The 26260-nt window shown below is 42.3% G+C and overlaps 1 protein-coding gene across 6 annotated transcripts in view; it reads right to left on the reverse strand.

Annotated features, from left to right (window-relative positions):
• The window catches only part of tjp1a (tight junction protein 1a), a 248985-nt gene that overhangs the window by 52349 nt on the left and 170376 nt on the right, over window positions 1–26260 (reverse strand). For all 6 annotated transcript variants that reach the window (XM_059945847.1, XM_059945843.1, XM_059945841.1 and 3 more), the window contains exons 9-19: window positions 25021–25178; window positions 24563–24665; window positions 23270–23420; window positions 21816–21924; window positions 21158–21377; window positions 20493–20677; window positions 18170–18265; window positions 12343–12425; window positions 12052–12262; window positions 2269–2369; window positions 1325–1666 (exon numbers count right to left, since the gene is read on the reverse strand). In XM_059945847.1, coding sequence (XP_059801830.1) covers window positions 1325–1666; window positions 2269–2369; window positions 12052–12262; window positions 12343–12425; window positions 18170–18265; window positions 20493–20677; window positions 21158–21377; window positions 21816–21924; window positions 23270–23420; window positions 24563–24665; window positions 25021–25178 — 1759 coding nt within the window. The remainder of the gene's footprint in view (window positions 1–1324; window positions 1667–2268; window positions 2370–12051; window positions 12263–12342; window positions 12426–18169; window positions 18266–20492; window positions 20678–21157; window positions 21378–21815; window positions 21925–23269; window positions 23421–24562; window positions 24666–25020; window positions 25179–26260) is intronic.

The raw sequence follows: 26260 nt of genomic DNA on the forward strand, positions 1-26260 counted from the left end.
ACACTCTGTGCCCTGCCTTACAACACCCTCTTCACACATGCTGAAATTTTCACACTCCTGGGTCTCTATTCATCTGCTCTAACATTTATTCGATGTGTCCTATCTATTACGACTTCCCTCAATGTATCATCATGTGGGGATTAAATGGCATTTGCCAATGGCCTATCATTTTCCATCTCACCTACGTTCTTCCTCACTATTGACAAGGCCACTAGTTTTTATTCACCCAGAGTCATGGAACAACTCAGCATAGAAACTAGCCCTTCAGCCCATCAAGTCTGTGCCAAACTATTAATCCATCTAGCCCCATTGACCTGCACCCAGACCACAGTCCGCCATACCTGTCCCATCCATTTACCTATTCAAATTTCTCTTAAACTTTGAAATCAACGTCAATCCACTACTTCTTCTGGCAGCTCATTCCACACTCACCCCACATTTTCCTATAGTCCAGGGAATAAAGCTCTAACCTATTCAACCTTTTCCTCAGGTCTTCAAGTGCTGGCAAAATCCTTTTAACTTTTTTCTGCACTCTTTCAATCTTATAGGCATCGTTCCTGTAGGTAGGTGACCAGGATGCACACAATATTCCAAATTAGGCCTCACCAACATATTGTATAACTTCAACCATAACATTCCACCTCCTGTATGCAATACTTTGATTTATGAAGGCTAACATGCCAAAAGCTTTCTTTCCAACCTTATCTACCTGTGACACCATGTTTAAGGAATTATGTATGTTTAATCCCAGATCTCACTGTTCTACAGCAATCCTTGGTGCTCCACTGCTCAACGTGTAAGTCCTGGTATGTCCAACCAGACATTTGTCTGCATTAAATTTCATCTACCATCTGCCATTCTTCAACCCATTTTCCAGCTGAATCACAGTAAAAGCTTAAAAGGTCCATATAGCCAATATCCGCAGCCTTGCCTCATAAACTTTTCGGGAAACTTCCTCAAAAATCTCTTCACAATCAGTTTTTAATATTTATCAAAAGCAGCAAATCTCTGTACCTCTTCTCTAATCCAACAATCATCAACCAGCTTGAACATACATGCCAAACACCCAGCTAAATGCAAGCTCAATGAGCAACCATATACTTTTTCAGTCCAAATACCCCTTCCTTTTTCTCTGACCGAGGTATTGACACCTTCACTTGACTTGGCGTCCAATTTGGCCACCTGGGGTTTTAGAATTCCTAAGTCCAGTTTCAGACTTCTCAAGATTGGTTTCAAACTCTGTTCCCTAACTGGGGTAATTAGATACTTCAGTTTAATACCATAAAATTCAAATCCTGCTGCTCTGGTCTCAGGCTGAACTCACCGGATGATTGGGTGGAGGTTTATAGACAGAAGGATCTACATTTTGCACTTGTCCTGGAAAAGATGAGAATGCTTGTGGCATGGATTCCGGATGCATCATAGATGAATCTTCCCTGACTGGCTCCGAGGATCTAGTTATGGCAGATTCTGTGGGTCCAATATCATCATTGAGAGTCTCATCCAGTTCTTGGTCTGTGTAGGCACCACCTTCTGTGTCTGTGTCATCATAATCTGAAGTGTGTCTACTGTCTGTGCTATACATGGAGTACTCACTGCCTGGGGCCGAAAGGTATGACAAACGATCATCGTGCAAGTCGAGGTCATCTTCTGCTGTACCATCAGCCTATAAGAAATCAGCCAAATCTGAGCACAGATCATGCAATTACTCAAACTTCATTCATCGGTTAAATAAAACATTTCAGGATTTATGAATCTGGTACATAAATAAACTAAGCAAATTAGTTAATTAGTTAAGCAAATTAGTTGCTAACATTTAACCCCTTCATTACCTCACTTCTAGATCATAAACTTTATTAGGATAAGGAAAAAGAGAAATACAATGTTCAAGTGGCTAACCAAATTCCATAAATGGCTGATTTATGTTCAAACCAGCGTTTTGACTGGAATGGCTTCATTTTTATTGCCCAACTGGCAAAACACATTAAAGGGATTTTTGCAGCTACTTCTACTTTGAATATTTTGGAATCCCAGATTCACACATTTCATTCAGTGAAACAGCAGATTCCTCTCACTTCCATATACGTTTCTCAAAGAACAATGGATGACGATTATGCTTTGCAAAGGAACATTCAAAGTGAATTTCCCTACATTAAGTCAGTTCACATTACTCAAACTGCCTTGTCAATTGTTAACAAAGAAACTCCACAGGATACCATCGAAAGCACAACACAGTGCATTATTTTGACTGAAATTAAATTTTCATACCTTTCCTTCTGATACCCAAACCAACTGGTTTTGTTGCTGCTGGACAGATTCTTTCAATGCTCCATACCAGCCATCATTCATTGAATTTAAATTGATGTTAGCTGGAAAAGAAATCAGAAATCGTTATTGGCTTCTTTTTTCTCTAACAGCCCTTTGTGCTCAAAGTTACATTGCACAGACACTTCCTACATAATGAAGCCACAGCTTGGATGCTGTGACATTAGAATGTACAATGAACTTTCTCCTGCTGTAACGTGCATGCACTATGCCCTTCAGATCTTTCCAAGTGACTAAATTCTGAAAAACAAAAAGACACAGCAACACAATGCCCAATTTGACCCCCAGCACTTTGAAAAACAGACCACTAATAATTTATTTATAAAGAAGTTCAAACTATACACTCTGGGAACCTCCCTCACACAGAATCCTACAAAATCACAGTGAAACACAAATACAAGCCCAATTATGAAGGGGATCAAATGAGCTTGGCTAAAATGAAAGAAAAGGCACAATGTTAAGACAGACAGCGACCTGCTTCATCTGACATGCAAGGAGTGACAATGCACCAAAACCCAAGAGTCTGTTCTCTGATTATCAACAAGATAATCAACACAAGGTTTAAAAAGGCAAGGAATTTTCAGTGGTTTTTAATTTGGAGCAAGAAGGCTGCAAGTGAACGGCTGATTTTTTGGAGCGAAGGCAGTTTTTTACTACTTGGGGTAAAAGAGAGGCGAGACTGCGTAGGCACATGACGTTAGCCAGTAGACCGGGAAAGGTTTAAAAAGAAGACCACCCTATCCAGCAGGCAGCAGAGTGAGAGGCAGCAGAGTGGTAGGGCTTTGGCTCAACGGGCTTAGGCAGTAACGGGACGAGGCGAGGTAGCTTTACCCGTGTTAGTTGCGGAAACCATATAACAATTACAGCACAGAAACAGGCCATCTCGGCCCTTCTAGTCCATGCCGAACACTTACTCTCACCTAGTCCCACTGGCCCGCACTCAGCCCATAACCCTCCATTCCTTTCCTGTCCATATACCTATCCAATTTTACTTTAAATTACAATACCAAACCTGCCTCTACCACTTCTACTGGAAGCTCATTCCACACAGCTACCACTCTGAGTAAAGAAATTCCCCCTCGTGTTACCCTTAAACTTTTGCCCCCTCTCAACTCATGTCCTCTTGTTTGAATCTCCCCTACTCTCAATGGAAAAAGCCTATCCACGTCAACTCTATCTATCCCCCTCATAATTTTAAATACCTCTATCAAGTCCCCCTCAACCTTCTACGCTCCAAAGAATAAAGACCTAACTTGTTCAACCTTTCCCTGTAACTTAGGTGCTGAAACCCAGATAACATTCTCGTAAATCTTCTCTGTACTCTCTCTATTTTGTTGACATCTTTCCTATAATTCGGTGACCAGAACTGTACACAATACTCCAAATTCGGCCTTACCAATGTCTTATACAATTTTAACATTACATCCCAACTCCTATACTGAATGCTCTGATTTATAAAGGCCAGCATACCAAAAACTTTCTTCACCACCCTATCCACATGAGATTCCACCTTCAGGGAACTATGCACCATTATTCCAAGATCACTCTGTTTTACTGCATTCTTCAATGCCCTACCATTTACCATGTATATCCTATTTGGATTATTCCTACCAAAATGTAGCACCTCACACTTATCAGCATTAAACTCCATCTGCCATCGTTCAGCCCATTCTTCTAACTAGCCTAAATCTCTCTGCAAGCTTTGAAAACCTACTTCATTTTCCACGCTACCTACCTTAGTATCATCTGCATACTTAGTAATTCAATTTACCACCCCATCTTCCAGATCATTAATGTAAATGACAAACAACATTGGACCCAGTACAGATCCCTGAGGCACATTTCACTGGCCTCCAACCTGACAAGCAGTTATCCACCACTTCTCTCTGGCATCTCCCATCCAGCCACTGTTGAATTTACAACTTCAATATTAATACCTAATGATTGAACCTTCCTAATTAACCTTCCGTGCGGAACCTTGTCAAAGGCCTTACTGAAGTCCATATAGACAACATCCACTGCTTTAACCTCATCAACTTTCCTTGTAACCTCTTCAAAAAATTCAATAAGATTTGTCAAACACGACCTTCCACACACAAATCCATGTTGACTGTTCCTAATCAGAGCCTGTCTTTCCAGGTAATTATATATACCATCTCTAAGAATACCTTCCATTAATTTACCCACCACTGACGTAAAACTGACAGGCCTATAACTGCTAGATTTACACTCAGAACCCTTTTTAAACAATGGAACCACATGAGCAATATGCCAATCCTCCAGCACCATCCCTGTTTCTAATGACATTTGAAATATTTCTGACAGAGCCCCTGCTATTTCTACACTAACTTCCCTCAAGGTCCTAGGGAATATCCTGTCAGGATCTAGAGATTTATCTATTTTTATATTCCTTAAAAGCGCCAGTACTTCCTCCTCTTTAATCGTCATAGTTTCCATAACTTCCCTACTTGTTTCCCTTACCTTACACAATTCAATATCCTCCTCCTCAGTGAATACCGAAGAAATCGTTCAAAATCTCCCCCATTTTTTTCGGCTCCACATATAGCTGTCCACTCTGATTCTCTAAGGGATCAATTTTATCCCTCACTATCCTTTTGCTATTAATATAACTGTAGAAACCTTTCCGCTTTATTTTCACCTTACTTGCCAAAGCAACCTTGTATCTTCTTTTAGCTTTTCTAATTTCTTTTTTAAGATTCTTCTTACATTCTTTATATTCCTCGAGCAGCTCATTTACTCCATGCTGCCTATATTTATTGTAGATCTCTCTCTTTTTCCTAGCAAGTTTCCAATATCCCTTGAAAACCATGGCTCTCTCAAACTTTTAATCTTTCCTTTCAACCTAACAGGAACATAAATTTCATCTTTAAATTACCTCCATTTCTCTATTACACCCTTCCCATAAAACAAATTGTCCCAATCCACTCATTCTAAATCCTTTCGCATCTCCTCAAGTTAGCCTTTCTCTAAGCAAAAAACTCAACCCTGGGTTCAGTCCTATCCTTCTCCATAATTATATTGAAACTAATGGCATTGTGATCACTGAACCCGAAGTGCTCCCCAGCACATACCTCTGTCACCTCTGTCACCTGACCTATTTCATTCCCTAACAGAAGATCCAACACTGCCCCTTCTCTAGTCGGTACCTCTATGTATTGCTGCAAAAAACTATCCTGCATACATTTTACAAACTCCAAACCATCCACCCTGTAACAGTATACTGTATCCCTTATACAGGAAAGGAGGAAGTATGTGCGTGAGGCCAGTTTTCTGTGCTCTGTGTCAGATGTGGGGGGCCTAGAGTCTTTCAGCCTCCCAGAAGGCCATATCTACACCCAGTGTGTTAAGCTGCACCTCCTGAGGGACCGAGTTAGTGAACTGGAGATGCAGCTCAATGACCTTCACCTCGTCAGGGAGAGTGAGAAGGTGATAGTGAAGAGTTACAGGCAGGTGGTCACATCGGGGCCACGGGAGACAGACAAGTGAGTCACAGTCAGGTGGGGGAAGGGGAAGAGTCAGGTACTAGAGAGTACCCCTAGAAAATAAGTACTTCTGTTTGAGTGCTTTTTGGGTTCTAATGTATATACAAATTTAGAATTTGATGGCTGAGTGTGACAGGTACTAACTCAACAAAAGTTGGGACAGAGTTAAAATAAGATTGAGAAGTGCACAGAATATTCAAATAACACCGGTTTGGAAGACTCCACATTAAGCAGGCTAATTGGTAGCAGGTGAGGTATTATGACTGGGTATAAAAGTAGCGTCCATCAAAGGCTCAGTCTTTGCAAGCAAGGATGGGTCATGGCTCACCCATTTGTGCCAAAGTTCATGAGAGAATTGTTAGTCAGTTCAAAAGGAACATTCCCCAACGCAAGATTGCAGAGAATTTAGGTCTTTCAACATCTACAGTACATAATATTGTGAAAAGATTCAGCAAATTCAGAGACATCTCAGTACGTAAAGGGCAAGGTCGGAAATCACTGCGGAATGCGCGTGATCTTCAAGCCCTCGGGCTGCACTGCCTAAGAAACCGTCATGCTACTGTGACAATTATAGCCAACTGGGCTTGGGAGTACTTTGGAAAACCATTGTCACTTAACACAGTCCTTCGCTGCATCCAGAAATACAACTTCAAACTGTATTACGCAGGGAGGAAGCCATACATCAACTCTATGCAGAAACGCCAGCGAGTTCTCTGGGCCCCAGCTCAGCTCAGATGGACTGAAAGACTGTGGAACCATGTGCTGTGATCAGATGAGTCCACATTTCAGCTAGTTTTCGGAAAAAACGGGCATCAAGTTCTCCGTGCCAAAGATGAAAACGACCATCCTGATTGTTATCAGCGAAAGGTGCAAAAGCCATCATCTGTGATGGTACGGGGGTGCATCAGTGCCCACGGCATGGGTGAGTTGCATGCATGTGAAGGTACCATTGATTCTGAGGCGTATATTAGAATTTTAGAGAGACATATGTTGCCATCAAGGTGACAGCTCTTCCCGGGACGTCTATGCTTATTTCAGCAGGACAATGCCAGACCACATTCTGCACGGGCTACAACAGCGTGGCTTTGTAGACACAGAGTGCAATGCGCTTGACTGGCCTGCTGCCAGTCCAGATCTATCTCCTATTGAAAATGTATGGCACATTATGAAGAGGAGAATCAGACAACGGAGACCACGGACTGTTGAGCAGCTTAAGTCTTATATCAAGCAAGAATGGACAAAATTTCCAATTGAAAATCTACTACAATTAGTATCCTCAGTTCCCAAACGATTAAAGAGTGTTATTAAAAGGAAAGGTGAGGTAACACAATTGTATACATGCTTCTGTCCCAACTTTTGTTGAGTGTGTTGCAGCCATCAAATTCTAAATTTGTGTATATTTACAAAATACAATTAAGTTGGTCAGTAAAACTATTGAAAATCTTTTCTTTGTACTTTTGTCAGTTAAATAAAGGTTCACGTGAATTAACATATCACAGATTTTTGTTTTTATTGCATTTTGGAAAATATCCCAACTTTTCTGGAAATGGGGTTTGTACATTTGGAGAGATATAATATGATGAGGAGTAGTCACAGCATGGCTTTGTCAAGGGAAAGTCGTGCTTTATGAACCTGATGGAATTTTTTTGAGGATGTGACTAAACACATTGATGAAGGAGAGCAGCAGATGTAATGTATATGGATTTCAGCAAGGCATTTGATAAGGTACCCCATGAAAGGCTTATTGTGAAAGTAAGGAGGCATGGGATCCAAGGGAACATTGCTTTGTGGATCCTAAACTGGCTTGCCCACAGAAGGTAAAGACTGGTTGTAGACGGGTCATCTTCTGCATGGAGGTCAGTCACCAGCAGAGTGCCTCAGGGATCTGATCTGGGACCCTTACTCTTCATGATTTTTATAAATGACCAGGATGAGGAAATGGAAGGATGGGTTAGTAAGTCTGTTGATGACACAAAGGTTAGAGGTGCTGTGGATAGTGTGGAGGGCTGTCAAAGGTTACAGTGGGATATTGATATTATGCAAAACCGGGCTGAGAAGTGGCAGATGGAGTTCAACCCAGATAAGTGTGAAGTGGTTCATTTTGGTAGGTCAAATATGATGGCAGAATATAGTATTAATGGTAAGACTCTTGGCAACGTGGAGGATCAGAGGGTTCTTAGGGTCCGAGTCCATAGAACAATCAAAGCAGCTGCGCAGGTTGACTCCGTGGTTAAGAAGGTGTATGGTAAATTGGCCTTCATCAATTATGGAACTGAATTTAGGAGCCGAGAGGTAATGTTGCAGCTATGTCGGACCCTGGTCAGACCCCACTTGGAGTACTGTGCTCAGTTCTGGTCGCCTCACTACTGGAAGGATGTGGAAGCCATTGAAAGGGTGCAGAGGAGATTTACAAGGATGTTGCCTGGATTTGGGAGCATGCCTTATGAGAATAGGTTGAGTCTTTTCAGCCTTTTCTCCTTGGAGCGACAGAGGATGAGAGGTGACCTGATGGAGGTGTATACAATGATTTGAGGCATTGATCGTGTGGATAGTCAGAGTCTTTTTCCCCAGGGCTGAAATGGTTGCCACAAGAGGACACAGGTTTAAGGTGCAGGGGAGTAGGTACAGAGGAGAAGTCAGGGTTAAGTTTTTTTCTCAAGAGATTGGTGAGTGCATGGGATAGGCTGCCAGCAACTGTGGTTGCTGGCAGCGATAGGGTCTTTTAAGAGACTTTTAGATAGGTACATGGAGCTTAGTAAGATAAAGGGCTATAGGTAAGCCTAGTAATTTCTAAGGTAGGGACACATTCGGCACAACTTTGTGGGCCGAAGGGCCTGTATTGTGCTGTAGGTTTTCTATTCTATACAAAATCCTGCTAATGCTGGAAATACACAAATTGCTGGAGCCTGTAAGTCAGGCAACAGCTATGGAAACGAAAAACAGTCAACGTTTTCAGCCAAGACCCTTCATCAGAGGCCCTAATGAATGTTCTTGCCCCAAAATGTTGACTATTTTATCTTCTCCATAAATGCTACGCAATCTACTGAACTGGACGAAAATTTTGTGTGCGTTGTGATTCGTTACATTTATTTCAAGATTCTGGACCCTGTCTGTTTGTTTCTTCACCCCATTTCTCATCATCAGGGACCCCATCAATCAGGACATGCTCTCGTCTCTCTACTGCCTTCAGGAAGGAGGTACAGCAGCCTCAAGACTTACACCATGAGGTTCAGGAACAATTATTACTCCTCAACCATAAGGCTCTTGAACCAGAGAGGATAACTTCACTCACTCCATCACTGAACTGTTGCTACAAACTATGGACTCACTTTCAAGGACTCTTCATTTCATGTTCTGATATTTATTGCTTATTCTTTAGTATTATTATATTATCTCTTTTTTCTTTCTTTTGAATTTGCACCAGTTTGTTGTCTTTTGCACACTGTTGTCTGCTCGGTTGGTGAGGTATTTCATAGATTCTATTACAGTTATTGGGCTTATTGAGTATGCCTACAAGAAAATGAATCTCAGGGTTGTATATGGTGACATGTATGTACTTTGAAAACAGATTTACTTTGAACTTTATTCCTCTCTACCTGCCCATTGAGCAAATCCAACTCTACCTCATCATCTCTTCTCTTGATGACGTTCCAATGTCCCAACAATCAACCACATTCCATTTTAGATGGGTAGAAATTATGTTCAGTTATCAAAAAAAGGCTGTTAAGTTTTGCCCACACACACTAACTTATTCCTGGCCATTTTCTGATGTACATATTATGTTTGCATTCTATATAACCACAAGTTTCATGAACTATTTTATTATCTCCACTCATAGAAACAAAGAAAACCTACAGCACAATACAGGCTCTTCAGCCCTCAAAGTTGTGCCGAACATGTCCCTACCATAGAAATTACTAGGCTTACCCATAGCCCTCTATTTTATTAAACTCTGCACCTATCCAAAAGCCTCTTAAAAGACCCCACTGTATCCGCCTCCACCACCGTTGCCGGCAGCCCATTCCACGCACTCACCACTCTCTGAGTAAAAAACTTAACCCTGACATCTCCTCTGTACCTACTTCCCAGCACCTTAAACCTTTGTCCTCTGGTAGCAACCATTTCAGCCCTGGGAAAAAGCCTCAGACTATCCACACGATCAATGCCTCAAATCATCTTACACACTCAGGTCACCTCTCATCCTCCGTCGCTCCAAGGAGAAAAGGTCAAGTTCACTCAACCTATTCTCACAAGGCATGCTCTCCAATCCAGGCAACATCCTTGTAAATCTCCTCTGCACCCTTTCTATGACTTCCACATCCTTCCTGTAGTGAGGCGACCAGAACTGAACACAGCACTCCAAGTGGGGTCTGCCCAGGAGGGGACAGGAGGCTGGACCCAATTGCAGGACGCAGGCACTGAAGTACTAGGGGCAGGACGGGAACAATTCAATGATAGATAAGAGGTGGTGACCGTGGTGTGCATGAGGGACGTGACGCTCAAGGTGATTCTGGGGTTCTGGGAGAGTCTTAAAAATTCAGGCAAGGCAGATCCCAGAGTTCAGGCAAGGCAGGATCCCGGAGTTCAGGCAAGGCAGGATCCCGGAGTTCAGGCAAGGCAGGATCCCGGAGTTCAGGCAAGGCAGGATCCCGGAGTTCAGGCAAGGCAGGATCCCGGAGTTCAGGCAAGGCAGGATCCCGGAGTTCAGGCAAGGCAGGATCCCGGAGTTCAGGCAAGGCAGGATCCCGGAGTTCAGGCAAGGCAGGATCCCGGAGTTCAGGCAAGGCAGGATCCCGGAGTACAGGCAGGGTCTAGGAGTTCACTGGGCGGGCCGCATAACTCCTGGGCAGGGCCCGGACCTCCCAGGCAGGAACACGGGGGCCTGGGCAGGTCACGGGACACCTGGGTAGGTAGCGGGGCACAACCCATCGGCAGTGAGGGATGGAAAGGGGCAGAGTCCCCCACCGGGCAACGGCAGTCTGGCCAGGCTTGCTCGACAGAGGCAAAGGATCGGAAGGGAACTAGGTCCAGGGTGACTGCCAGACTTACTTGAAGAACTCGTCTTTAACGAGGGGAACTCCAAGCCAGGGCAACCGGAGGAATAGGATAGGCAGGACAACTCCCAACGCCTCCTATATACACCGCCAGCCGATGGGCATCAGGTGCGCCTCCTTGAGCCCCAACAAGCCACGATGATCCACAGGTGTGACTAATTGGGCTCAAGTGCGAAAGGAGGGACAACTACAAGACCCGGAGTCCGTGGACTGGATCAAGACCCGGAATGCAGGCTCTGGACCAGACCATAACACCAGGGTCCTACCTGGCTTCAACATTACCTCTCGGCTCCTAAACTCAATCCCACGATTGATGAAAGCCAATACACCATACGCCTTCTTAACCAGAGTCAACCTGCGCATCTGCTTTGAGCATCCTATGGACTCAGACCTTAAGATCCCGCTGATCCTCTACACTGCCAAGAGTCTTATCATTAATACTATATTCTGCCATCATATTTGACCTACTGAAATGAACCACTTGACACTTACCTGGGTTGAACTCCATCTGCCACTTCTCAGCCCGGTTTTGCATCCTATCAATGTCCCGCTGTAACCTCTGACAGCCCTCCACACTATCCACAGTACCTCCAACCTTTGTGTTATCAACAGACTTACTAACCCATCCCTCCATTTCCTCATCCAGGTCATTTATAAAAATCATGAAGAGTAAGGGTCCCAGAACAGATCCCTGAGGCACTCCACTGGTGACCGACCTCCATGCAGAATATAACCCATCTACAACAACTCTTTGCCTTCTGTGGGCAAGCCCGTTCAGGATTCACAAAGCAATGTCCCCTTGGATACCATGCCTCCTTACTTTCTCAATAAGCCTTGCATGGGGTACCCTATCAAATGCCTTGCTAAAATCCCTGTACATCTCTCACTGCATTAACAAATGTTGCAGAGAAACCCTTATCCACATCTCCAATACCTCCAGGTAACCTCCCATTCTGCATTCTCTGTGAATCAGAGTTGACACAAAATTCTGCTGTTGATATTCTAACTTATCTTTATGCTTGGCGTGCAAGAACCTCTCAACTTGCAAACCAGTCATATCAGGTCTTTGTCAGGTATTAACCAGCTAAAGGTATCCTTAGTGTAATCTGCACAAAACACGTGTTCAGCTTTATAGACGAGTCATTCCAGTCAGCATCGGTGATACTCACACGTGAACAGATGATGATTGTTCTTACGCAGTTTCATGGCACGTTCAAACAACTTCCGAGCACTTTTTCGAGATTCAGGGTAGAGTCTTTGTCGCATTGTTTTAACTCCTTGCTTGGAATCAGGGTTTAGAAAAATTACAATTGGGTACCATTGTGCATAATTCAACCGATCCACTGCATTTGGAGTAATGTCTAGCACGGCATGCTTATCCTAAAATGGCAGAAAGGCAGTTGTAAATATGCAATCAACTTTACACAATGCTTTAACAGTACTGACAGAAAGAATCTTACTCTATCAATAACTTGCTTGATTGTGTGCAGTCGAATAATCCCAGAACTGCGTTGATCTGTGCCAGCATCTCTCGGCTCACTCTCTAAGATAGAAGAAAACACTTATGTAGGTAGCCATTTAAAACAAAGCTTGAATTTTGTCTCAATTGTCAAGGAGTTCCAGTGATGCACACTCCCAATTCAGAATAAATTCGGAGAAAAAATAGACTGTCCAATAATTAATTCACTATTTCTTTGTTCTTTGAGTATTGTTTGGTCAATGAAATGAGCATCATCAAAAAATAACTAAGTTATTGAGTCAATCAAGACGTACAAAAAAGCTAGATGAACTCAGCAGGTCGGGCAGCATCCGTTGAAAGGAGCAGTCAATGTTTTGGGTCGAGACCCTTTGTCAGGACTAAAGAAGGAGGGGGCAGGGGCCCTATAAAGAAGGTGGGGGGAGGGTGGAAAACCAATCAGAGGAAAGATCAAGGGGTAGGGGAGGGGAAGCAGGGAGGGGATAAGCAGGAGAGGTGAAGAAGGAATCTAAGGGGAAAGCACAATGGGTAGTAGAAGAAGGCAGAGTCATGAGAGATGATAGGCAGCAAGAAGAGGAGACAGAGTGAAGGTGGGATGGGGGAAGGGAGAGGGAGGGAATTACCGGAAGCTGGAGAATTCAATGTTCATACCAAGGGGCTGGAGACTACCCAGAAGGTAGATGAGATGTTGTTCCTCCAACCGAAGTTTGGCCTCATCATGGCAATAGAGGAGGCCATCTATGGACATATCCGAATGGGAATGTGAAGGAGAGTTGAAGTGAGTGGCAACAGGGAGATCCTGTCTGTTGTAGGTATTCAACATCGAATTCACCAACTTCCAGTAATTCCCTCCCTCTCCCTTCCCCCATCCCACCTTCACTCTGTCTCCTTTTCTAGCTGCCTATCACCTCTCATGACTCTGCTACTACCCATTGTGCTTTCCCCTTAAGATTCCTTCTTCACCTCTCCTGCCTATCCCCTCCCTGCTCCCCCTCCCCCACCCCTTGATCTTTCCTCTGATTGGTTTTCCACCCTCCCCTCACCTTCTTTTTAGGGCCCCTGCCCCCTCCTCCTTTAGTCCTGACGAAGGGTCTCGACCCAAAACGTTGACTGCTCCTTTCAACGGATGCTGCCCAACCTGCTGAGTTCATCCAGCTTTTTTGTACATCTTGCTTTGACCACAGCATCTGCAGTGCACCTTGTGTTTAGTTATTGAGTAAGTTCAAAATTTATCAGTGCAAGGACAAGTTCTGCAGCGGGACTGGTTGGCCATGGCTCCTCCATTACCCACATCCACCCACCCCAGCCAGGTCACAGGTCCCCCAGATTGCAACCCTACCCTGAGCCACCTCACACGAACCAATCACAACCCACTTCTGGTTGTTCACAGCTGTCTCCATCATGCCTACCCCTGTACTTTCCAGCCAGAGCTCATTCAATCCTCTATACAGTGGTGCTAGGAAGTTTGGGAAACCTATAAAACTTTCCCTGTTTCTGCATAAATATGACCTACAATGTGATCAGATCTTCATGGAAATTCTAAAATTAGATAAAGGAAACCCAATTTTAAAAATAACACAAAACATTATACTTATTAATTTATTTATTTAGAAAAGTGATCCAGTATTATATGTATTTGTTGGAAAAAGTATTTGAACGTCTGAGGTAATGCCTTCTAGAAAAGTTGTTTGTAGTTAAGTGTTCCAATCAATGAGATGAGATTGAAGGTGTGAGTTGCAGAGGTGCCCTGTCCAATAAAAAAGACACAAAGTCAGGTTACTAACAAAGCCTGTTCTTCAAGAAATCTGTTTATGTGCACTATGCCTTGATCAAAACAACTTTCAGAGGATCTTAGAAGAGTTGCAAAGATGCATGAAGCTGGAAAAGGCTACAAAAGTATTTCTGAAAGACCTGAGTGTTCATCAGTCCACAGTTAAGAGAAACTGTCTACAAGAGGAGAAAATTTAGTACTTTTGCTGCTCTCCCTAGGAGTGGGCATCCTGTAAAGTTGACAGTTGAACATTCACAACATGCAATGCTGAAGGAGATGAAAAAGAACCCAAATGTAACAAGCAGCAAAAGATCTGCAGAAATCTCTAGAATTTGCTAACGTCTCCGTTCATGTGTCCACTGTAAAAAAAATACCGGACAAAAATGGTGTTCATGGAAGTACACTGCTCTAAAAAAAAACATTGCTGCACATCTCAAGTTTGCGAAGGACTACTTGGATGTTGTACAACACTTCTGGAACAATGCTCTGAGGACAGATGAGACAAAAGTTGAACTTTTTGGCAGAAATGCACATTGCTATGTTTGGAGGAAAAAGGGGACTCACACCAACACCAAATCCTAACTGTGAAGCATGGTTTGGAGCTGCTTTGCTGCCTTGTGGCCTGGACAGCTTACAATCGTTGCGGGAAATGAATTCTGAAATTGTATCAAGACATTTTACAGGAGAATGTCAGGCTAGCAGTCTGTCACCTGAAGCTTAATAGAATTTGGATAACGCAACAAGACTATGATCTGAAAGACAAGAACAATTCAAAATAGAATGGTTTAAAAAAGAATAAAATTCATGTTTTGGAATGGCCAAGTCAAAGTCCTGACCTTAATCCTATAGAAATGCTGTGTAAGGACCTGAAGCCAGAAGTTCATGCAAGGAGGATCACCCACATCCCAGAGTTGAAGCAATGTTGTAAGGAGAAATGGTCTAATGTGCTGGACTGATCAAACATTACCGGAAATGTTTGGTTGAAGTTATTGCTGTACAAGGGTATCACACCAGTTACCAAAAGCAAAGGTTCACATACTTTTTCCAACAAATACATCTAATCCTAACCTCAATGTAGCTTTCCCATCCATCCATCCTCTTCCTAGGCGCTACTCTACACAAATGATTCCCAAAACAACCCTATTTCAAACTCACGGTACAAATTGAAAGCTGATTTTGGTATAAAAAATGCACATAAGGAACACGAAGATAAAACACCAAGAATTTCCTGGCTAAGATTCGAAATGCTCCAAGGGTCTTTGGCTTGAAACATTAACTCCCTCTCTTTCCATAGATACTACCTGACTTGTTGAGTGCTTCCAGCATGTTCTCGTTTTATAAGCATGTCTGAGCTCAGAGCAACACACACAAAATGCTGGAGGAACTCAGCAGGCCAGGCAGCATTTTGTGTGTGTTGCTCAGATTTCCAGCATCTGCAGATTTTCTCGTTTATGATTTAGGAGCTCAGTCCACATGAACATGAATGTGCAGAATATTGTGTTGTCCAGTTTCACCCAAACGGAGGGCAGTAACTGTCCTGATTTTAAATGTAAATTGAATTGAATTGAATTGACTTTATTTCTTACATCCTTCACATACATCAGGAGTAAAAATCTTTCAGATCATGAAGGATTTTTTTCCAGAAGGATTTCCCAGTAGCTTGGTGATGGGAGGCAGAAGGTACAATAGTGGTAGAGGAGATTTTTCTGGCAAGACATCTGTGATAAGTTGTATATCACAGGGATCCGTACAAGGACCTTTATTGTTTGTTGAATGTGGAAGGAACAACTAATAAATTGGAGATGAAGGGGTTAACCTATGAAGACAGATTGAGTCGCCTGGGACTATACTCTCTGGAATTCAAAAGAATGAGAGGGGATCTTACAGAAACATAAAAAATTTTGAAAGGGATAGATAAGATAGAAGTAGGAAAGTTGTTTCCATTGGTAGGTGAGACTAGAACTAAGGGACATTGCCTCAAGATTCAGGAGAGAAGACCTAAAACAGAGAAGAGGAGAAACTGATTTTCCCAGAGACAGACAGACATACTTTATTGATCCCGAGGGAAAATAGATTTCGTTACAGTCGCACCAACCAAGAATAGTGTCGAAATATAGCAATATAACCATAAATAATTAAATAATAAGTAATTTATTCCAAGTGGAAATAAGTCCAGGACCAGCCTATTGGCTCAGGATGTCTGACACTCCGAGGGAGGAGTTGTAAAGTTTGATGACCACAGGCAGGAATGACTTCCTATGATGCTCAGTGTTGTATCTCGGTGGAATGAGTCTCTGGCTGAACGTACTCCTGTGCCTAACCAGTACATTATGGAGTGGATGAGAGACATTGTCCAAGATGGCATGCAACTTGGACAGCATCCTCTTTTTAGACACCACTGTCAGAGAGTCCAGTTCCACCCCCACAACATCACTGGCCTTACGAATGAGTTTGTTGATTCTGTTGGTGTCTGCTACCCTCAGCCTGCTGCCCCAGCACACAACAGCAAACATGTTAGCACTGGCCACCACAGACTCGTAGAACATCCTCAGCATCGTCCGGCAGATGTTAAAGGACCTCAGTCTCCTCAGGAAATAGAGACGGCTTTGACTCTTCTTGTAGACAGCCTCAGTGTTCTTTGACCAATCCAGTTTACTGTCAATTCGTATCCCCAGGTATTTGTAATCCGCCACCATGTCCACACAGACTCCTTGGATGGAAACAGGGGTCATTGGTGCCTTACCCTCCTCAGGCCCACCACCAGCTCCTTAGTCTTTTTAACATTAAGCTGCAGATGATTCTGCTCACACAGTGGTGAATCTGTATAATTCTCTGCCCAGGGAAGCAGCTGAGGCTTCTTCACTAAATATATTTAAGATACAGTTAGATAGATGTTTACACAGTAGGGGAATTAAGGGTTATGGGGGAAAGGCAGGTAGATGGAGCTGAGTTTACAGACAGATCAGCCATGATCTTATTGAATGGCGGGGCAGGCTCGATGGACCGCATGGCCTGCACCTGTTCCTATTTCTTATGTTCTTAAATGTATGTAATGCATGAATGCTGGTAATATGAACAGACAGGAAGGTTTCCCAAGGCTATCAGTCATGATCAAATAGCAGAACAGATTCAATGGGCAAATGGCCAAATTGTACTTCTATGTCTTACGGGTAGAGCAGGATATAGATCAAATGGAAAATTGGATGGAGTAATGGCAGGTAGAATTTAAGCTTGACAAGTACAAGATGTATTTTGAGAAGTAAAAAAAGTAAATTGTAGGGCACTAAGGAAAGTTGATGAACAGAGAGATCTAGGGGTCAAAATGGCAACACAACTGGACAGGATGGAGACAGCAGTATATGGTAAGTTTGTCTTCACAGGATACAAGCTAGAATAATACACTGCAACTTTACAAAACAATGGTTAAGTCCCACTTGGAGTTTGTGTGCAGTTCTGGTCGCCATACTAAAGGAAAAATGTGGCTGCAACAGAGAGAGTACTGAGAAGATTCATTATGAGATTGCCTGGATTAGAGGACTGTAGTTATGGAGAGAAATTGGATAGGCTGGGCTGTTTCCTTCAGAACAAGAGGAGGAGGAGTGAGGCAGAGATTTTGTTGATGGAATGCTTTTTCCTCATTAAAGTGTTATCAAAAGCAAGCGGATGCAAGTTTAAGATGACAAGACAGGTATAAAAGAAATGTGAAAGTCAAGTTATTTTTAAAAAACAAAGTGGAATTTGCTGTGGAATCAGATATAATCACTAGGTTTAGGAGATACATACCAGAAAGACACTTCAATAGGCACAGAAAGAGACGGAATCGTTCAGATGAAGGGGATTACTATTGATGGACAGAAAGGTTGCCACAGACTGTGCTGAACAAGTGACTCTGCTGCTGACACAGGCAGAGAACTGAATGCAAATCATGCCATAACATCAGTTATGCTCTGCTGTGATGATGACAGCAATTGTACTTTCTAACACATCTTCCCACATGCATCATGACCCAGAAACACTGCCGAAGAAAATAAACTCTTACTTGCAATTTCATACAAATCTGGCTCCTCTCTAGCAAGCTTCTCTCGAGCAATATCAGCAAGGGGTCCGAAAATTACCACTGGCCTCAGGAACCCAGCTTTAAAAAAGACAATGCAAGCAGTTAATAATAGTACACTGTCAAGACAAATTTTTAAAAAATCTACACTTTACTTCAAAAAAGTTTTTGGATCAGTTTTGGCAAGTTAGGACCAAAGACCAAATCCTGTGCATTAAGTTTGAGGAGATATAGGACTAATCGATATGTAACTTAACAGATAAGACATCTTCATAAAGATCAGGCCAATTGATCAAAATTAAACCAAAGGTATGTAGATAAAAGATCATTCAGTACTTATTTTGGCCCAATTCCAGACTAGGGAGGCCTTTGGATCTATTGATTTAATCAACTGCAGAGTGGGGAGGCCTTTGGCTTTAATCAATTCCAGAATAGGGAGGAATTTGGGAATATTCATTTAATCAATTCCAGACTAGGGAGGAATTTGGGAATATTCAGTTAATCAATTCCAGATAGGGAAGAATACAGGTAGTTCCCAAGTTACAAACGTCCGACTTACGGTCAACTCGTACTTACAAACCGAGGAAAGAGAATGCCATCCGCCATATTAAGTCGGACCACGACGCCGTCCGCCATTTTAAGTCGTTGCCGTTGACACTGTGTTGAGTGTTTAACTGTATTTGGCCTAAAATTTTCTTAGTAAGATTCACTCTGACCCTGCCCCCCCCCCCAATTCCGGTTGGCTGGTGGCGCAGTGAGATCAGTGCTGAGCTGGAGTACGGAGGTTCCCAAGTTCGATTTAGTGACAGATTGCTCCCGTGCCGGGTTGATGTTGATCCAGTGACTCCCATACAATCCGTGCCGGGTTGATGTCAAGCTTGCAACTTGAGCTCATAAAAAAAAACACTGCCACCTCCAGTTTAAATTCCCAAGCGGAATATTGCAAGAGGATCAAATACCCAAACCCAGCACAGCCCCCAACTGTCCCACTTAACCTGTCTCAGTGCAGTGGAGTTTAGGACTCAGGGAATTCAGTACTGTGATCCTTAGGACCCAGCAGACCTCGGGAGCTGGCGCAGCTCAGGACCCACCACCCACAGTGTTTCTGTTCCATCGACGGGAAGTGATCTCGATTGAAAATAAAGTGGAAATAATAAAGCATTTGGAAAGAGGTGAAATGCCATCTGTCATTGGAAAAGCGTTAGGCTACAGTCGGTCAACGATCGGAACAATTTTAAAGGATAATGGATAAAGTGAGAATAACGGAGCATGTGAAAGGCACTGCCCCAATGAAGGCTACAATTATTACTAAGCAACGTAGTGATTTAATTATTGGAATACGTAAGTGTTTTATATGCACAGAAAGGTAAAACATATACTAAGACAAATGTTTGACTAACTGACGCTAAATAATACTGGATGTACTTGTTCCGACTTACGTACAAATCTGACTTAAAGACAGACTCAGGTACAGAACTCGTACGTAACCCGGGGACTGCCTGTACAGTTATATTCATTTAATCAATTCCAGACTAGGAAGGAATTCAGGGATATTCATTTAATCAATTCCAGATTTGGGAGGCCTTTGGATCTATTCATTTAATCAATTCCAGACTAGGGAGGAATTTAGGCATATTCATTTAATCAATTCCAGGCTCAGGATGCCTTTAGGCATATTCATTTCAACAATTCCAGTCTAGGGATGCCTTTGGGTATATTCATTTCAATAATTCAGTCAGTAGTGTTTATATAACATGTGTGATTACAGCTCTGAACCTTTGACCTATCTCTGATTCAATGCACACAGGCTGGGTGATGGTGGGTCCTAGTGGCAGCATTCTGGCCCTGTCACTATCGAAATTTAAATTAGCTTCTCCTCCCAAAGCTGAGCATAATGTATTGATTTTTTTGCTTTTAATTCCCGCCCAGAAAACTAAGCACAATGATAATTAAAACCAAAACTTCAACTCTTGATGTAGTCAAGAAGCTTACTGCAAGTAAAGATGAAAGGCAACTAATTTTCCAAAATGAAGTTAACAAAGATGTGCCTGCACAGATTACACCATTCACACCCTTGCTGGACACTTACAGCTAGGCCACAGTGCAAATACCTCCAAAAAATTTGTACTCCACCATGTTTTAGAGGAATTCTTACTCCACTCCCAAGAGCAAAACTTAGATATTATTTCTACTTATTACAGTTACTACTGATCCAGTTACACAGATATCTTGCAGAACACTTGATGTCAGAATGTTACCACTGAGAGCAAGTGAGGGACAGGGAAGTGAGGGACATTTTTATTCATACCTTCACGAAGCACGACCCTTTCATAAGCTGGAAACTTGGTGTGGACCGGCTGAGCAGAAAGGTCCTCCCTGCTTTTTCTCAGATTTCTCTTTGAGCTGCGGAGGCCACGGAAACGCCAGAAATCAGCCCGATCACCACCAGCAGTTTTAGGAAGTGTGTACTGCACACTGGACAACTGTTCAGCTCTGATCGAAACAACAAAGAGAATTCAACACAACCAGCAAACAAAACAAGAGACTAAACTGTGCTGCACTGTTTTTTTTTCCAGGTATCCTTTATTTATTTTATTTGGTGATACAGCACAGTAACAGGCTCTTCTGGCTAAATGAGCTGCACTACCAATTATAACTGTGTGACCAATTAACCTACTAACCCGTATGTCTTTAGAACGTGGAAGGAAACCACCTGAGAGAAATCCACGTGGTCATGTGCAAACTCCTCACAGATAGTAGAAGCAATTTTCAATTATTCTGCAAAGGTTTCATGAGAATCAAATGCAAAGTGTGGTGCTGGAATGTCTTCCCTCAAAAGCTTAGTATGAGCAGAGGTTCCCAATTAAATATTTTACCAGAAGTGTTCAAATCATTGAGGTTTCAGCAACAATTTCCCAAATCCTACAGAACACATTACACAGTTTTAAAGGAATGACAGTTCTTATCATGTACCTGTTTTTGTTTGGAATGATGCCTCTCTCCACCTCCTTATGATTTTTGCCGATTCGAATGGCAAGCCAGGAGCCCAGCTTTCCATTATAGAGTGTATCCACCACCCGGAACACTTCACCTCGGTTAAAGCTCAAGCCATAAGGAGACTCCTTTTCATAGTCAAAATGAGTCCGGATATAGAAAGAATCGCCCACATCAGATTCCACAATACGTCGATATACTAGAATGGGAATTATTTTCAAATGAATATGATGGAGAGTGCCATATTACAAGGCAGGGAGTAGACCACTATCCGTAGTGATAGGAACTATAGTTCATTCAGGTACTTCATGCCTCCAACATGTTGATCAAAATTATAGTTTCTAATTATCATCAGCAGGAATAAAAATAGAAAATGCTGAAGATAATCTATGGAGACAGGAACAGAAAAAGTCTGATTAATAGCGTTCTGTCAAAAATGTGTAATGACTGTTTTTCTCTCTCCACAGATTGATAAATTTTCTGAGTACTTCCAGCATTTTCCACTTTTATTTCATATTTTCACCATCCATTATTCTTTTTTCCTAAATATCTACATGACCCTTTCAACAACTGGCTACATCTCTACATAATGAACCATTTTAGTATTTCAGGTTGTAGCTAGAGTCAAGTAACTCACCATCTTTCTTCTGCTGTGCCAGGATAGTGACCTCCTCACCTTTTGGAAGGTCAAGTAGAAAAAGGACTGCTTCCTCGCGAATGATATTTGCAAAGTCCACGTTATTTACCTGTGGGGAAAGATGTTAGTTACACGATGATTAGCCGCAACTCCCAACAGATTTTGGCATTCCATTTTGCAAAGCTTGAATGTATCAGCTCCCTTCAACAGAATTTCAGAATTCCATCTAGAATTAGATTTTCTGTTGCTATTCTGAGTAACAGATTCAATTTATTTAAGTTTGATTGTCATACAATCATATATGAATTCCTATGAATACAGCAAATGTTACTCCAGTGCCAAAGTGCAAAACATAATACGAACAGTCATACACAGCACAAGGCACATATAGCACATACAAGATAACAAGCACATGCAAGATATCAGTAAAATACAGCCAAGCAACAAAGTCCAGACCCCAAGTCATGAATGCTGCAGAAATCTGCAGTCGACCGCAACACAGCACATCGTCTGCCAAGCAAACACTGGGGGTAGTACTGACTCCAGCCATGACACTTCACTACCCCCCACCACCCTGGAGTGCACCGGCTCCAATGCCTCTCTCCTGGCAGCTGTAAACAGGCAACACTGCGGCACGAAGCCCTGAGACCATGAATGCCACAGAAATTTGCAGTCAACCACAATAAAGCCTGGCTTCTGCTGACAAACACTGAAGGGACAGCACGGACTCCAGCTTGGACGTTATACCACACCACCACTTGGTGGAGTGCACCAGCTTTGATGCCTCTCTCTAGACAGCTGTAAACAGGTGTCCCCACAGCTTGGGGCCCAGTCCTTGCTACAACTGAGGCCTTGCAGCCTGCCAATAAATCAGTGAACTGGATTTGCAGCATTCCACATTAACAATGTCCAAAAGGGTCTTGCGAACACAAGATATGAAACTAAGGCCATCACTCATTATTAGACTGCACGCCTCCTTTGCACACTGATTCCTCTGAATCCTCTCTGATGTAATCAACAGCATGATCTGTACCAAGTCCAGCTCCTTCAGTTTCTCTGCCAACGAGCAACTTGCAGATGCCGTAGACTTGCAGTACTTTTAAGCTGTTAATATCTAGCAGGATCTTTATGAACTTAAAAAAATGTTTAAAAAGTAGCACCCTTTGTTGACCCCATAGAAGCCGCTGCAATCGAACGTGCCGCCATCTTACTTGAATTGAAAATAAAGCATTTCTGATTAAGAATTGCAAGTTTAAACTACAATTTTTACCATTCTCCCTTACTTCAGTGAACGATTTTGCTGATGGCTTTTGACAAGATATGTCACAAAATACTCAAGGTATTCAAAATTTATGCTCAGGAATTACTGTGTTCTTCAAGTGGTGGAGTTAGTTTAAGTTGGTTCTTAATTAAACAGTCAATCAAACAAATTTGCTGACAATATTTTGCCTCACCCTGAGGATCTGATCTCCTTCCTCGAGACCTTCTTTGGCTGCAGGACTATCTTCCAGCACTCCAGCAACAAATATTCCCACATCATTCCCACCAGCCAGACGGAGTCCAACACTTTCACCCTTCTTAAATTTAACAAGCTTCATACTCGGCCTGAAAAAGATGACAAAGTGAAACAGACCATACTCACTCTCTGCCCATAAAACATGCACATTTGTTTACAGAAAAAGCAATGACCTGTGTGGTCTTTCACCAGTGAATTAGTTAACTATCAATTTCCTCACATAACTAGATGTTCTTCTCCAAGTTCACCTGGAGAAGGCAATATTCAAAATCCTGTCATTGTATATGCAAGGTATCCTCACCCAATGAATTTAGGTCAATCTCAAACAATGGTCCAATGTTTTTGAGCTTATTGTCATCTGACTATACATATATCCAAACAATGGAAACAACCTTCAGTCCTGCCAAAGGGTTTCGGTCCGAAACGTCGACTGTACTCTTTTCCATAGATACTGCCTACCCTGCTGAGTTCCTCCAGCATTTTGTGTATGTCAATCAAAACATTGTTCCTCAAGACCACAGTGCACTACACAACATTTATCACACTGCAAATAAACCAAAATCTTATACAAAATTAATATAATTCAAAATGCATGTAGTAAAGTTGCAGCAGAGGTAAACAGTAAACAGCTCACTGTGCTAGTGACAAGACCTGTCCAAATAACAGACAAGGAAATCAAATATATGCTTGAATTTCAGTTACAAGCTCAGAGCTTTTCTTCCAAAAGTTCTTTCTACACTCACATTCCATTTTCTGTGAATTTTCTAAGGCACAGATAAAGACGATACACCTTTTCGCTCTGTATTAGTGTTAATGCCTCACACAAACGGCTGTAGACCACTCTTTCCGTCTCTCTCATATCAGAGAAGCCTTCCATTTAAAAAAAACTAATTCAGCTTACTATAACAATGCATCCAGCAGACAATGGACACAATTAACTACTGTATGGAAATTGGTCTCAGTCCCTCCTTGCAAAATTGGTTTTCATTAAGATAAGCACAAACCCCAAATTTTCACTTCAAATGTTTACCAGTTAACAACACTGTACTAAATACTCGTTTTTGAAATTTGAAAGCCCCACAGAACATGATCTAAAGCTCCATCCTATACACACAAACAGGATTCATATCGCAGCCAATGGAGTAGCATGCTGCAAATCAATGCACAGGACAGAAAACTTACACCAAGCCTGCACAAACTGACAAAGGACAATGTGCCTTAGCTGAATTACCTCAACATTCCATCGTCATGCGTCGAGTTTGGAATTGGTGCAGATGGACTGACGGGCAAATCCACATCAGGCTGGCCAGGTTGAGCATACACTGGCTTTGGCTCTGCAGACACAGGTCAAGTTAATGCCATATGGAAAACTATTTTTCAGTATAAATAAGTCTCTCACTCTGTGCTTTAGTAGGTTATTCAACATTAAAGGTGAGCGACTAAAAAAGTTGTGCAAATTTAGAAACATGCAGTATATCTCTCAATATAACCCTAATGCCACTTTATAACAGCATTTGACCTAGTGACAGATACCAGAATTAACAGGTTAGATCAGAGATAAACAGTCCAGGCCCTTTAGTTCACTCATTTGCAATCAGTTATACCTACTGAACTCTAATGGAATCTATCCCAACTGAACACTTAAAAAATTATCACCTCCTTCCAAAGCAATCATCAATATGAGCAGACCTGGCAATGGAGGAGCTTGTTTTTCCATTCTCTCTTCAACTGCAGTGACCGGCTCTTCAACAGCTTGAACTGCAAAAGTCTCCTCTGTGCTTTTCACTGGTGTTGAAACTGCTCCTGGTTTGGGTCCTCTGCTCATATCATCTTCATGGGGCTTTTGACTAAAAAAATAAATACAAAATTTGCCACTTTGCTTCATTCAACAGCAAAAACCTGCAAAAACCACATGCTTTCAGCAGGTTAGTGGACTACAGTCATGGTGTGCACTGTGTGAATTAATACAAACTGAACTTCCAAGGCTCATAACATTAACAGTCGACCTACTCTCAGCAAAGGCATAATGATTAAATCAGGCACACACAGAAGTATCTCACAGTGCAACACTTCAAGTATAATCACTGCTCTAATTAATAGCACTGTGACGGGTGACCTATGTTCAGCAGGATCAGACAAAGTAGTGCTGAGGAAATTCACCAAATGCTGCTTAGATTACTTCAGTTCTGGGGGGGAATTGATAGGCTAGGCTCATTTACCCTGGGGTGAAGGAGGCTGAGGGGTGCTCGGAATTATAAGGGAGACTATGAGAGGCACAAATAGTCAATCACTTCACCACGGTAGGGTATCAAGTACGAAGTTCCAAAGGAAATCTAAGGGAGTGATTGATATTTTGAACTTGCTGCCAGAGGTGTGCGAATAAGATACATTAAAGGCGTCCAATTGTGGCATTTAGACAGATACTGCAATAGGCAAAGCAGAAAAAGATACAGACAGAATGTGGCTAATGGACCAAAAAGTCACCAAGAAGCAGTGGCCAGAAAAATTCCCAACCAATACTTTGTAGTATCTGCAGGTCTTTGACTTCCAACTAATGTTTGCATCTACCACCACCCCTGGCAACACATTCCATATACCCACTGTTCTTTGTATGGACATTCAAAGAACATTAAAATATGTTCGCCACTTCCATCCTGGTCAAAAAGACTCTGACTGTCCACTCTGTTGAAGTCTCTTCCAAGGTTTAAAAAAATTTCCTGCATTGTCATTTCCCAAGATGCAAGATCAATTTAGCTTCGTCAATGCCGTATGCCAGGAAATTAGTTGCCAAAAATACTTGGTGCTTTGAATCAGTTGCTTCTGAAAAGTGATTTTGTAGTGTAGCAAATCCAACAAGAACTACTCACCAAACAAACAATGCGGTGAAACATCATTGAGAAAGCCCTTTTCTTGAGCAGTCGCAGTGACC

The sequence above is a fragment of the Hypanus sabinus genome, chromosome 21 (genome assembly GCF_030144855.1).
Source record: "Hypanus sabinus isolate sHypSab1 chromosome 21, sHypSab1.hap1, whole genome shotgun sequence".
Lineage (NCBI taxonomy): Eukaryota > Metazoa > Chordata > Chondrichthyes > Myliobatiformes > Dasyatidae > Hypanus > Hypanus sabinus.